Here is a 14,544-nt window from a genome sequence, read left to right as displayed (position 1 = left end):
ACCTCAAGAAGGAAACTTTAAAATACAAGGGAAAAATCTGTACTTTTTCAGGAGCACAATCATCTCTCTAATCTAATTAAAGTTCATAAATTGTATGTAAAAATTAAGTTTATTGTTAATTACTAACTAACCATTAGATCAGCTGATAGCCTCTAGTTTTTGACTACCAGTGATACCACCATCAATTCTTTCTTGTTTGCAATCTTCAGCTTCCAAAAGAATTTCAAGGATATCCAACAATTTCATCATCTAGATAAGAAAGAAAAAATATTTTAAATTAAGTACATAAATAAGCATAGCTATCAACATGAAAAAAAAAAAAAAACAATCTGAGGATTTTGCAAAACTGTACATTTTACACCAACCAACTCTCAAACCATATCGATATTTTTTATGAGCTTCGAAATTTGATAATAAGCTCACTTTAAAACCAATTTCTAGAAAGTACCAATTTAACTAAGGAACTATTTTTTTTAATTCAAACTAATTAGCGCTAAAAAAAAAGTTTCTTAGTGATAAACTTTGTATATTTTGAGTGTCTTAAAAGTCAAGCAAATATTTGCACATAATGCTTTTTTTTTATGATGGGTGCCCTTTTTTAGGAGCTCTTTCCAGTTTCCAATGGCCTTTTTAAGGTCTAGAATGAACACCGTAGACTTTGTATCTTAATATAACAGTTACAAAACAATGAAATAAAGATAATATTTCAATTAAAAATAGCAATTGGAATACTGAGAAGTAATGTTTAAAAACATTAGAGCATTTCAGATTAACAAAGCTAAGTATTACACAATACACACAAATTTATCAAGAAAATAAATAAACAAATAAACTGGTTCCTCGAATGTTAAGCACTGTTTTAAACTAGCAAATTAATTATTTCAGTTTTGTTATCTCTTACTAATGAGTAAATTTCTTGTTCACTTCGTTACAGAACGATATAATATATATATACCACACCAAACAGGTATACACCATTTATAATATCCTACACAATTCAATAATTTTTCTCCAAATAAAACTTCAAAATAAAAGAGACCACTTATAATAAATTTGAAACTAAAACTAGCTCAAAAATAACAAGCGGAATATCGACCTAAATAAAGCAAAAATTGAAATACTAGTACTATTTTGATCTCATGATATATATATATGCCCCATCCTGCAGATAATTTCATTTCTGAATATAATATTTATATAAAAATTACTATAACATAAAATACTCAAGCTACCTATCACTAGTCAACATGCAGAGTAAGTATTAAAAAAGGTTGTGCACCCCAAAATTTGTAGTTTCAAAGAATTTTTTTTATTTTAGTCGAATTTTTTTAATTTAAAAATTATCTTTTTGTTATTTTTTCAATTAATTAATGCTAAAAGCAATTCAAATGCTAATAAAAAAAAATTGTTGACATTAAATAAGTTTCGAAGGACTGTGTGAAAATATTTTTACGCTTTTAGCTTACTAATTTTCTATCCGTTATTAGTTTTTTTGGAATCCAAATTTTATGAAAGGTAAGATAGCAGTGCGCGGCAGACTATTTGGTAAACATCTTAAAAAAAAGAGCAGAAATTAGAATAAATAATATAATTCTAAGCGTAGAGTTTGCGTGTTTGAATCCCGCTTTTACCCTGGATTTATCCTCGAACTGTCCTTCTCAGTATTTTATTTTATTACTGTCGTTGAACAGCCGATCCAATTTCAGGGTTTACAACTACTAATGTTCAACTCTGTAGTCTTGTAATTTTGAACCCAATACAGATGACAAGGGAACCCCAGGATCAAATATTCGGAGAAATTTTGCCTCCATGACAGACTTTTTTTATGAGACTAACCCGCACTATAGTTGCATGGAGAATAAAACAGCAAAAACCTACCACGGTTAGCCTGACTGCAAAGGAACCCATGATCCGTCTACCACTAAGGACACTCTCTATATTTTATTTAACAACTGATCCGATTTTTTGTGTTCACGACTACTCATGTCCAACTCAGTAGTCTTGTAATTTTTAACCAAATCCAAAAGACAAGGGAACACCTAGGCCTAGTATTGGGAGAAATTTGCCTACGTGGAGGACTTTATGATGGAACTAACCCGCATTTGAGTTACATGGAAAGGAAATCTACGAAAAACTCCCACAGTTTTGTTTTGCCTGACGACGAGCTGAATCTAACCCATGGTCCGTCTACTACTAAGGATACGTTACATCAGCACTATGGTTGGTGCGGGCCGGGTGCAGATCTCGAATCAATAAGTCATTGTCGGGATTCGAACCCGGTTCACCGTATTAGAAGTAAAAAACTCTATCCCCTGAGCCACCGTGCTCCAACTTCTCTGTATTGAGCTATCTGTCTCTCTATTTGACAAAGGTATAATAAAAATAAAGGGGATATTTCCGTATTGTGATCTAAAACGCCAACCACGATCTCCAAGGAGCCAAATTGATTTTAATGGGAAAAATTATTAAGAAAAACATGTAAATGTTTGCTTGGGAGTGGCTATGAGTTACACACTTCGAGTTAGTCTCATTTTACGACGTTTCTTTTAGTTTCTCGCAGTCCGCTGCCCTGAAGTGGCCAAGACATAGCGATTATTCGATCACGGTACGGAAATCTTCCCAGCCTAAATTGAGCACACAAACCTGCAGATCTAATAAATAAAAACCAAATTCTTCAGCAAGTTTGAGTCAATCTTATATGACTTTAAATGTTGCTACAGTTATCAAAGTGCCCTCGAATGATGATCTGTTAAATATTTTCTTTTTCTTGATTAAATTTTCTTTGAGGAATTTGCTTATTATTTTATTAAAGGCATAATAGAGCATGAATTCATTTTTTTAATTATCTATTACTAGCTAAGTACCCGTTTTTGAATTTTTTCAATTTTGTTTCCATATTTATCAGTAATTAATTCGACTAAAAAAAGTATAATATATCGATATTTGAATATTGGGGAAAAGGAATAGAAATTCTATGAAAAAAATTGTAATGCTCACTGAAAGAAGAGTAAATATATATATATATATATAAATGTATTTTAATGAGTAATATAAAATCAAATTAAATATCTTTATTAAAGAAAATTTATAGAGTTTAAACAAAAAGCAAAATTTATTATCGCAATAATTGAATAAAAAATGCATTAATTTACGATAAAATTAGCACGAATAAGAAACTATGAGTAATTATTTGAATGTATGATTTATAATTCCCATGATGTAATAAATATCGGAATTTTTAATATCATCTGGGATTGCATTATAAAAACTGCCAAAAATTAAAGAATAACATGGATTTTCAATAAAAACGGACAAAACACAGTAGATTAAAAAGTGATTATTTAAATGTGTTATTTAAAGCTCGTGTGTTGTAATGAAACTGAGATTTTTCACACTAAAAGCATAGCAATTACTTAGCATTATTCACGTAGTAACAAAGTATATTAAATTAAAATAAGTTTACGCGATATTAAAATAAGTTTTACGTAAGATTGGAAAGAAGCTTTGTCTCTTAATTTGAAAAAATAATAATTTTTTTTTTAAAAAAAATCATGACTTTCCTCTCCACATAACGCAAATGCTGGTTAGTTTCACAAAAAGTGATGAGAAAAGATACTTGATCCAGGAGTTCCCTTGTCTTCTGGATCGGGTTCAACTTAGGAATATAGTGAAGTTAATAAATTTTATCTGAAAAAGAGATCTAGTTATTACAGTTAGAAACAGTAATAAAAGTAATAATAAAAAAGCAATAGTTGTTTTAACTTTTCATATAAGAAGTTCAGTGCTATAGCGTAGGTGGAGAGTCCAAAAGCGAGAGTAAAATCTGTAAATTTGCATGAATCGACCACAGTGCTGACTTGAAATATCTTCAGTGGTAGATAGATCATGGTTTGGAGTCCCTTTGCAGTCGGGCTAATCGATAGAGGTTTTCATGGTTTTCCAATAATAATAATAATAATAATATAATATATTAGAGAAAATAATCAAATTATTAAACAAAAGTCCCTTAATGCAAAACAAGAGTGAAGGATGATTTTAAAAATTGAATTATTTTCAAACATTAAAAAAAAAAATTTAAATTCTTGAATTTCCAGAAACCTGCTTCGAATCGTCTAAAACAAATTTGTTTAATATTTTATGTAATTTATTAAAACAGTTAACAACGTTACAAATACCCCTTGATACTTTTGAATAGAATAGTATTCAATTAACAAAATTATTCAATGCAAAATAAGATCATGGTTTATAATAAATAAGTAAAATTTTTTAACTACACAAAATACCATGAAATCAACAGAATTTTCCAACATCTAGAGCAAAATCAGTGCATTAATGAAATAGAAATCAATACCATTTTTCTTTTAACTTAAAGATTTCTTCAAATTTAAATGGAATTAAAAAATAATTATATCAATTCTGTTAAAATTATTTGTGTTTTTGAATCATGTGAACAATTTTTACACAGCTCTGCCTTAAATTTGCACGGTTTCACCCAACAGGCTTGCTCGTGTGGCAAGTGACATTAGAAACAACATTTTTACACAATAGAGATAGAAAAGAAATTGTGTTTTTTGCTCTTTCTTATTCAATGTTTTCATTCAAAATTTACCCTATAATAATTATTTTACCATACACTAAACTCCTCTTTAACTGTGAGTGGATTATTCACTTCAGTTTATCAGCTATCTGGTCACAGGAAAAAATTTCCTGTTCATTAAATATTTCAATAAATACAATTCACAAATATTTATTTTACTGAACTAGATGATCCACGAATGAACCTGATCAACATCAATGTTCGTTAATAATACTAAGTTAAATAAATGTTAAATGAGCAATGAAATAAGCACACAGACAATCTTTCAATTCTATATACTGATAATTTATAAGTTTCTATTCATAAATTCACATTGAATTTGAAAACTGTTACTTTTTGTTTAGTAACAAAAAGGTTAAGTTTTTCTCCACCAATACTTGAAATAATTTAAAAAGTTATATTAAGAATCAGCTAGACTTATTGCTTTGTTTTTAAGTTCTGATAAAAGTTGTGCCAACATTCTATTTGTTTTAAAAATTTTACTTAAATTTAAGAAAAATGAAAAGCAGCATGGTGTAAATTTTATAAAATATACATTAAAAAGAAAAAGGAAATCAATAAATAAAAAGGCATAAGTTTTTACATAATGAGTACTTGCTTTGCCATTGAAATCTAACTGTTGCATTTCTTGATCAGAATTTCCAATCCCAATGAAAGCGCATAATTGAGAGCCTTGCTCACTTTCACCATTTCGAACTATTTGCTCCTGTTTTTTCCTCCAACCATCTCCAAGTAGATAGACAGTTGGGGGAGGGCAAAAAAACCTAAAAATGCATGATTTTGTACATCAGCAGTTTTAAAAGCAATAAAATTACAGTCATACATCTACATTACAAATTCAAAGAGAAAGCAAAAAAATATGTTAATGAATGAAAACGGTAATTTGTTTAACATTTTCACCAAAATAATAACTGTGTTGGCCTTTTAAATTTTATAAAGCACGTATTTGCCTCAAAAAACAGTTACTTCTGACATAGCCAAATTTTCTGACATAACCAAATTTTTCAACAAAAAATAAGAACCTTTTAAGCCTTTTATAAATATTTTGTGAAATAAAATATTTGGCTATCAAAAGGAGTCTCCCCCCCTTCACCGTTAGAAAAACAAATGTAATTCAAGTTCATGATATACAGGTTAAACTATAATTTTAATTTATAAAAGAAAAAAAAACATTTTTACCTTTTTTCACTGCCATATGATTTTTGAGCAACTTTAGCATGCAGGATAACAAGCACCATATCACCCCTTTCTCTCAAATATTTTTTCATACATTCCCTGGAAACAAAAATAGTAATGCTAAATAAGTTTTATATCATGGTATAAATAGAAAAAAAAATGTCAAGTGGAATAAATAGTAAGTTTTAATTCTAAATAATTACATAGGATGAAAATCATTTTAGAAATATTAAAGTAACCTATCTCTAATTATAAGCATTTTAAACATGATTTTGATTTTTAAAAGCTCTTCTGCCAAGAAAAATAAAATACACTAGCTTAAATTATTTAAACTTAAAGTAAAGCTTCAGCAGGGAAGACACTAGGCTTTCAAAATCCCGGGTCCCTGGGACCCATGACTTTTAAAAAACTGGGTCCTTTTGAAAAAAAATGGGTCCTTTACATAAATTTTTAAACAAATATAATCTTTCTGAAAAATACTTAATAGATTATTAGTACATGAATTATAACAATTATAATGCTGTAATATGCTAATATTGAAATATAATAGAAAAATAAAATAAAACAAAATCTAAATTTATGTAAAATATTTTTATTAGTGTGCTTCCCTCTCTACTTATTTACACTGCTTCCCCCTCTACGTATTTTACAAGACTGAAATATCTTATGTGCTCTTATAATTACATCTTGGGAATTTGACATATCTGGCCCTTCAAGTGTAATCATCATTAATGTTTTCAGTTTTCCTTCAGATATCCTATTTCGAGCACATGTCTTTATTCTTTTCATGGCTGAAAAGCCTCTCTCAGCATCAGCTGATGAAATTGGCAATACTGAGGCTATCTTTGCTAATTTAGAAAATTCTGGAAATTCATCACTATACTGTTTGATGAAGATTCTAAGAAAGTCTTTCATACTCATAGATTTAAAGTTTAATACGATCTGTTTAAAATACTGAAAGTTATTTTTAAGTTTATCACCAGAAATCAATTCTCCAAATGTTCTAATCAATAAATCAATATCTTCTGATCCATAATTCAGTAATTCCTCTGAATTCGTTGGATAATTAAACGGGTTTAACATCGAATCTAGTGATTTTAATACATCTAATGACTCCGCTGGGAAACGAAACTTTAAATTACCTACAACTTCAGATATAAAATTAGACTTAAAATGTTCATTTAAAGTTTGCTTTCCAAGTTTTATATTCTGATAAACAACATCATCTTCATCATTAGTACAATTTTCAATATAATTATTTTCATGCTCCCCCTTATTACCTTTAAGATTCTCTAAAACACTTATACAACTGGATACCATTACATTCACCTTAGAGAAAATCACATTTTGATGCTGAAATAATACATTTAATTTTTTTACTGGCTCTAAAACGTCCAGTATGATCGCAAGTAAAAATGGGAAATTGGCATTCTTTATTTTTGACAACAAACCTTTTGCTTTTACAGAGTTTAAATCGTTCTTTTTTTCGGCGATATGCTCAAGTGCCTCTACAATGGACCCAAAGCACTGTATTACAGCGCTCACCGCTTCATACAAGCTCAGCCATCGAACATTTTTGGGTTCTTTCAATTTTATTTCCGATATTTCATTTATTTGAAAAATTTGACGTAGCACAGATTCTCTGACAGGACTATCATCGAAAAAATGGTAAAGTTGCTGCAAAGTATTCTCCAGGTCTTTAGTCTGTTTAATATTTTTCGCTGCTTGTGACAAGGCCAAAGAAACCCTGTGAGCAGAACAGTGAATTTGCAGCAAATGCGTTGCACCAGCAGTCTTTAATCGCACACCAACACCTCCTTTACAGCCAGTCATTACTGCTGCACCATCAGTGCCAAGACCAACAATTTTATTTAAATCAATGTTTAATTTTTCCATTGTAGATTTTAAAGAATTGACAATTGTATCAGCCTTTCCATCATTTATGTCTAATATGTCCACAAACGCGGTTTTACCATACCCATCTTCATCTATGTAAGTTAAATACACAATAAGTTTTTTAAAATTTGAAACGTCACACGACTCATCACAAAGAATTCCGAAAAAAGATGATGGTTTAAATTTCTGTATCAAAAGTTCCTCAATAGCTTGGGCGGATGCTGATGTCATATCAGAGATAGACTGTTTAGATTGGTAAGTACTAGTCTGAAAATTCACCCCATTCATTTTCTGAAATAAAAAAAATATATATGAATATTTAAAAAAAAGGGGGGTTTTAAAATTATTTTATCCAAACATGTGTTGTAATAAATATAAAACAAACAAAATAATAAAAAAATTTTTTAAGTGTAAGTGAAAAAAAAAATTCTATTAATAAAAAAATTACAATTCTAAAATTGAATTATATATTTTGCAGTGTACAAAAAAATAATTAACTTTAAATTTCTTATTCATTGTAGTCAATTTATTAAAATATAATCTAATTCATAAGTAGTTGCAAACCAATTATTGACTTTTTTTAAAAAAAAACAACTTTTTTTTAATCACAAAAATAAAATGACATAATTCATTTCTTAGAGGAATAAAACTATTATAAGTTTTTTTAATCAATTATTTTATTTAAACAATCATTAAATGATGTAATCTACACAGAATCTATAAGCACTACAACGAAGATAAAAACGGTAAAACCATCAACCTATCAATAAATCCCACGAAACTAAAATTCAAACTTTTTATAGAGAAATCTTAGCTAGAATAATCATACGCATTACAGAGAAGAAAAGATGGCGAGATTCCATTCTTATTTAAGTATTATAAATGATCGGCCCCTTTAATGAATCCCACAAAAATAAAATTCAAAGTTTTTATAGAGAAATTTTAGCGAGAATGAAAATACAAATCACGTGTAAGACAAAATGGCGCAATTCCTTTATTTAATTATTGTAAAAACGAATCCCACAAAATTAAAACTCAAAGTTTTATATAGAAATCGTAGCTATAAAATAAATACGCATTACAGCGGGGACAAAATGGCGCAATTCCATTATTTAATTATTCTAAACGATTTGCCCTTTTTAAAAAATCCCACAAAAAAAAAATCCAAAGTTTTATAGCGAAATCGTAGGGAGAAAACAAATACGCATTACAGCAAAGACAAAATGGCACAATTCGATTCTTATTTATTGTAAACGACCGGCCCAATCAATAAACCAAACAAAAAAAAAACTCAAAAATTAATAAAAATACGCATTACAGAGAAGACAAAATAGTGAAACTATGTTCTTTTATAATTAATTATTTTTGAAAACTATCTTTCTGTTTTTTTTATAAGGAAACCCTAAAAGAGAAAAAGTGGCGCTTATTTGAATAATTGAAAGCTGAATTCCGTATCACGGCCTGTGGTGCGGAAATACAAAAATAATTAATATTTATAGCATTAAATAAAATATATCCTATTACACTTTTCTAATTTATACTTAAAATGACCATTTAAGTTAATATTTAAAAAAGAAATTTGACACGTGGTCACGACTCAAACCGTATAATACGGCCCTTGCGTAACTGTTATTTAATTACTTGTATAAACATAAAAATTTTTGTAAATTATAATTCTTTAATAATTAAAATAAAAACTTACCTGCAATTCAATTAATGCGGGGAACTTAGCTTCTGCTATTTCTTCTTTAGCCATCCAATAGACCGTTCGCATTTGTGAATAATCTTGAACACAATTAGCAATTTGTTTTTCAGATGACACTTTAAAAGACCGTTGCTGTTCTAATATATTAAGAGCACGTAAATGATGAGCAGAAGAGTCTTTTCCCGATGTGTCAATATGCCGGACTAGTGCGCTACGTTGAAAATTCTCACAGCCAGTGGTGAATGCATTTTTTGTTCGTGCCTTGCGGCATATATCACAAAACATTTTACCATTTTCGTAGACTAACCAATTAAATTCAGTTTTCCACCTAGTATTAAAGTTACGTACTTTAGGCATCGTTTAATTATTGCACATGTATTAATTATAAAACAAAATTAAAAGTTTGGATGCGTAGGTCAGGTCATTAAAAATGTTTGACTCTAACTGAACTAAAAGTAACATATAGCTTAATATAACGGTGCATAAGTACCTCCTTCGAAAATAAAGGGTAAGGGGCCACTAAAAATGTGATTGCATGACGTAGGTATTAAATAACCAATCAACCTTCTACGTGTGTACTATGATATTTTGAAAATAAACCCCTTCAACCTCTTTCTTTCTACTTGCTCATTCGAGGTCACTTAAATCCGGTACGGTCATTTCCCCCCCCCCCCCCATTCAATAACACCTGCGTCCCTCAGTTCCGATGACGTCACTGTTTTCAGCAGAGAAAAGAAGTTTGGGGGGAAAGTCTTGTAGGATGTTTCCTGCTATAATGGTCAACATTTTGAGTCATAGAACTGGTTTCCCACCTGTGTGTCTAACATGTGTTGGTCTAACTCTGGAGACAGGGTTTTTTTTTTTTATACCGAGGATGCATACCGATTTATTTTTTGTGTCCCAATTTTTCGATTTTATTAAAATGTTTCGATATCAAAGATTAAAAAGTCGGGAAAATTATAAACTTTCTTCAAAAATTTACGCGTCCCGCGGGACGCGTAGCGATCATTTTTTTGCGTCCGATTTCAATTTTTTGCGTATTTTACGCGCTATAGCGCGTAAATGTCTTCACTGCTTCAGTTTCATACGATATGTAATCTTTCAGGTAGGAATTAACTAGATTGTATTTCAACATATGTAACATATTTTAAAAATATACTAATGGGTGATATTTTTCTCCCCTGTGGCAACATTGTCACAGAACAATACCGAGTTCTTGAAAAAAGATTTTTCTGTTAGGAAGTAAATAATTTTTGTTTTCTTCTCAGCAGAAATTTTCATTCTAGTAATTTTTTTATTTAGTTATTACTTTTGATTTCACATAGTTTTTAAAATCCTATATTACTAATTTGATATTATTTATTACAGCAACTGAATCTTGAAATGAAAACACGCATTTAGTAACCCTTTTTCGAAGAAACCGATTCGCGTGATTTCGCTTCAATATTTTTTTCCCCCCGGTAGTTACTGCTATGGATTTTACAACTTTTTTATTATTTTCTTTTAATGTGATGATAATTAACAAAATTGCTTAAAAGGAAATTATTAGTGTATTTCCCCCCTACAAAATGCAAGAATATCTGCCATAATATTAGATTTTCAAAAAAAAAATTTTAAATTGACGTTACCATGTTCGTTTTTTTTTCACCTAAATTAAAACCATTATAAAAGAATAATTTAAACTTTAAATTATTAATAAATAATTTAATTAATAAGAAATAAAAAAAAAATTAGTACTCTCACATTATTTATTTTAATTTTTACCTGAAAAACTAATCTATATGGATAGTGATAATTCTAAAAGCTACTTAAAAATCACAGTAAAGAAAATGAATACGATTTTCAACACACCAAAAACAAATCCATTTGTTTAAGAGACCATTTATAACCAAGAGTTAAATCAATCCAGTGATGAAGTCGTTCAGATACAGGAGAGCTTTCTGAGTTCGTAAAAAAAATCTGGTATATATTTATCTGGTGTCCATTCCTGTGAAAGAATAAAAAGTTTGAATGAGAAACTTTATTGCAGTGGACAGTGACTATAAACGTGTAATGACTATAATCATATAATTTTTCTATAATTCCATAATAGAGAAGATTAATTCTTAATGATACAATTCTTAATGAGTGTCTACCAAGAGGTCAATAAGTCAATATTTAAAATTTCCTAAACTGTAATAAGTACATCAAGGGTTTATTTACTGAACTCATGTTTATTACATCAAAACTAGCAATATATGTGTTTTTATCTCATTCTTCTGGCATAATTTCTTTAAATAATTTTTGTATATTTTACCTAATTCTAAAAAAAAAGTGTGTCCCCCCCCCCCCAAAAAAAAAGAAAATGTTCTTCAAAAGGGTATTTTTAGACAGAAATAAAAATTCACTTTTTTCTACTGTCCTTTCTTTATCAATGATTACTACATTCTAAGGGTTTTCAACTATCCACCTATCATTATTTCGACTAATCTTCCAACTTGGTTTACGTAATTAAATAAAAAACAGAATTCACAGTATTGTTGCTTCATAATTATTAAAAAATGTGAAAAACACAGAAGGGTGCTATTTAATGAATTACTAAAAAAGAGAGGTAGATTGTATAAAACACAGTAATTCGATGCTGTAAATTTGATTATCGAAAAATTATTTTATAAAACATATATTAAAGAAATTTTTTAAAAAATGAAAAAAACTATGTTTAATTTCAGTAGAATCATCAAAAAAGTAAGTATTATTGGCATTTATCAATAAATTAGTCATATTTCACAAAAATAATAAACTTCAATTATTCAACTTAGCAAATAAAACTTAGTTTTAAAAAATCAAAAATTTGTCTCTTTCAACAAAAATAAAGTTAGCTGAATAAACTTTTATTTGCAAGAATTTTTAACTGAGAACAAACAATTTAATCAATTACATAGCTGTTAGTAGTATACAAGATATGACAAAACTAATGGTTTCAACTATAAAGGGTAAAAGAATTTACCAAAGCAAAAAACTTTCAATATAAAAATGTGGGCTCAAAAACCAATGGGCAAGATGAAAGTGGGTCTTTCTTGAGAAAAAGGGAAAATATAGTAAACAAAATTTTTTATTCCAGATTGTCAAGAAATTTTGGATCGGTAATGGCTAAGAATATTTACTGGCAAAAGCTTATTTTTTCCAGGACATTGAAAAAAAAATTAATAAAACCGAAACAAATTTAATGAAATGGGTGATAGTAAAAATAGCCAAATAGAATTGTTTAGCAATCTGTTCCTACATAAACATATCTGAATTTAAATAAATTACAATTTAATATAATAACAGAAAATGTAATTTTCTTACATTTCTTTTTTAAAATAACTATACTTGTATTATTAAAGTTTCATACAAAATTATAAAACCCATATAATTTCGAATTAATACGACCCATTAATATCGAATTCACAGTATTTCAGTATAAAAATTACAATTCTATTTACGATATCAAAATACGATTTGAAGTAGAAAATACAATAAGCATGGTATACCACTCAAAGATTAAATTAGTTCCAAAGTATATAGCTTCATCAAAAGCATACTGCTTAATGTTTTTTAAAGGAATTTCCAAGAGACGATAGATTTCTCAAATGAGGTCCATTCTTCATAGTCTTATAAAAATAGAAAATTTTAATCTCATTTCTCGAAGCTTATTGAAAAAACAAAAAATTAAATTTTCTGCCAAATTTGTATTCAGTTTGTTTTGATTACGACGTTTCTGACCTTCTATTTCTGTTACATGAGTTCTTTAATCTTAAATTTTTAACGAAATTCCTAAAGCATCTAGCTCACCCGTTGTTTATCCTCAAGGGACATTCTCACTGCTTAAGAAAAATTCGCGAATGGGAGACAGAGATTTGAAGCATAACCTGGTAAATGAAATCCTTTAGCTGGAAAGGCTAAAACAAAACACTTGGGTATAGAGAAGTACTGAAAACGGCGGAGAAAATATGTATTGAAAGTTTTTCAGACTTGCCATCACAGTTTGGACTTTTTGTAGAGGGGGTTAGATAGTTTCCATGACACTGGTTGGGATCATAGGTTCGCGTGTTTTCTGACAGCCCTGTCAAAATACGGTGGTTTGGAGTATAGTAGCGAGACTTCGGTGACCTAAAGATTAATGAAGCTAGAAGATTAAAGAAAATGACATAAATTATTACTTTTTATTTTTTAATAATAAAAATTAATTTTTTGATAATGCAATTAAATTGTAATTTATCTTTTCTTTGAAGAGGGAAATACCTTTGAAGAGTCACTCCATGACTTGTTTAGAACATTAATACAAAAAAATTCGCAAATATAATTATTACAAAAAATGTAGAAAACTATTGAAACTCAAAATCTAAAAATTGTGAACAGGATTCTGCTCACAATTTTCACTGCATTCGAATGCAGTGAAAGACTTTTCTACAAATAATACAAAAAGAGTGGTTTTAAACTATTATTCTTTTATTTAACTTTCTTTTATTTAACGTACTTTTACAAACATATTTAAAACTTTTCTTTTAACTCTAAGTTTCCAAACATTTACACTTGGTCTAAGGAAAAGTCAAAAGGGGTGTCTTAACTAAAATTAAAATTTCTGAAGGAAAAGAAAATGCAAATTTTTTTAAGTATTACTGGCTTGTTAAAATCTTTAACATTTTTGAATCATACTTCGAGCTCCCTTAATTTTGAGAACATTTCTTTACTTTCTGAAAATATATTTTGATTCGAAAATTGTTTTTTTCATATTCATTACATCAAACTAAAAATTTTCATAATTTTTTTTATATCTACCCTAAAGATTGGCATCACTACAGAAAAAAAAGCAAATAAAGCTTAATTCAAGATAAAAAATAAAAAAAATGCTTTTAAAATAACATTTTGCGATTTATAAATGTTCAGGATATTTTTCACTAATTTTATTCAATTCGACTTTTTGAAAATGTATAATTATTCCCTTTAAGATTGATCCTATGTTTTCATGACGGAAAAGAGTTGAGCGTTCAGTATATAAAATAAAAATATAACAAATTTCATGAAAAAATAGCTAATGTTCAACTAATGGTTTGTCCATTGACTTGGCTACAGCCCCCGAATTAGACAAGCCGACTCATCATCTATTTTTGCTCCAAAGAGCTAACATAAGCACAATACTAACATAACG

General features: G+C 28.7%; 2 protein-coding genes across 5 annotated transcripts in view; both read right to left on the bottom strand.

The window, feature by feature from the left end:
- LOC147802086 (suppressor of hairless protein-like) overlaps positions 1 to 13,122 on the bottom strand; it is a 47,864-nt gene extending 34,742 nt beyond the window's left edge. The window contains exons 1-6 of one of the 4 annotated variants that reach the window (XM_087153751.1): positions 12,887 to 13,115; positions 11,226 to 11,361; positions 5,777 to 5,872; positions 5,181 to 5,361; positions 3,763 to 3,912; positions 129 to 249 (exon numbers count right to left, since the gene is read on the bottom strand). In XM_087153751.1, coding sequence (XP_087009877.1) covers positions 3,766 to 3,912; positions 5,181 to 5,361; positions 5,777 to 5,865 — 417 coding nt within the window. In that variant the 5' untranslated portion in view covers positions 5,866 to 5,872; positions 11,226 to 11,361; positions 12,887 to 13,115 and the 3' untranslated portion in view covers positions 129 to 249; positions 3,763 to 3,765. Of the gene's footprint in view, positions 1 to 128; positions 250 to 3,762; positions 3,913 to 5,180; positions 5,362 to 5,776; positions 5,873 to 11,225; positions 11,362 to 12,886 lie in introns of those variants that run through there. The other 3 variants (XM_087153753.1, XM_087153754.1, XM_087153752.1) reach the window with 3 other exon arrangements.
- Positions 6,285 to 9,922, bottom strand: LOC147802087 (uncharacterized protein C17orf113-like). The gene is made up of 2 exons (XM_087153750.1): positions 9,372 to 9,922; positions 6,285 to 7,960 (listed from the first exon to the last, which is right to left on the bottom strand). Exons 1-2 carry the CDS (start codon positions 9,729 to 9,731, stop codon positions 6,386 to 6,388), a joined length of 1,935 nt encoding a protein of 644 aa, XP_087009876.1. The 5' UTR covers positions 9,732 to 9,922; the 3' UTR covers positions 6,285 to 6,385.
- Positions 13,123 to 14,544: the final 1,422 nt, after the last annotated feature.

Source organism: Parasteatoda tepidariorum, chromosome 10 (genome assembly GCF_982258835.1).
Source record: "Parasteatoda tepidariorum strain Cologne lab strain chromosome 10, Ptep-v5.0, whole genome shotgun sequence".
Lineage (NCBI taxonomy): Eukaryota > Metazoa > Arthropoda > Arachnida > Araneae > Theridiidae > Parasteatoda > Parasteatoda tepidariorum.
Note: the sequence above shows the minus strand (reverse complement) of the source record. Positions and strands in the feature narration are given on the sequence as shown.

Coding starts and splice junctions, on each gene's coding strand:
- LOC147802087 (XM_087153750.1), bottom strand. CDS start 9,731: ATGCCTAAAGTACGTAACTTTAATACTAGGTGGAAAACTGAATTTAAT. Junction 7,961..9,371: donor CCGCATTAATTGAATTGCAG/GTAAGTTTTTAT, acceptor TTTTTATTTCAG/AAAATGAATGGGGTGAATTT.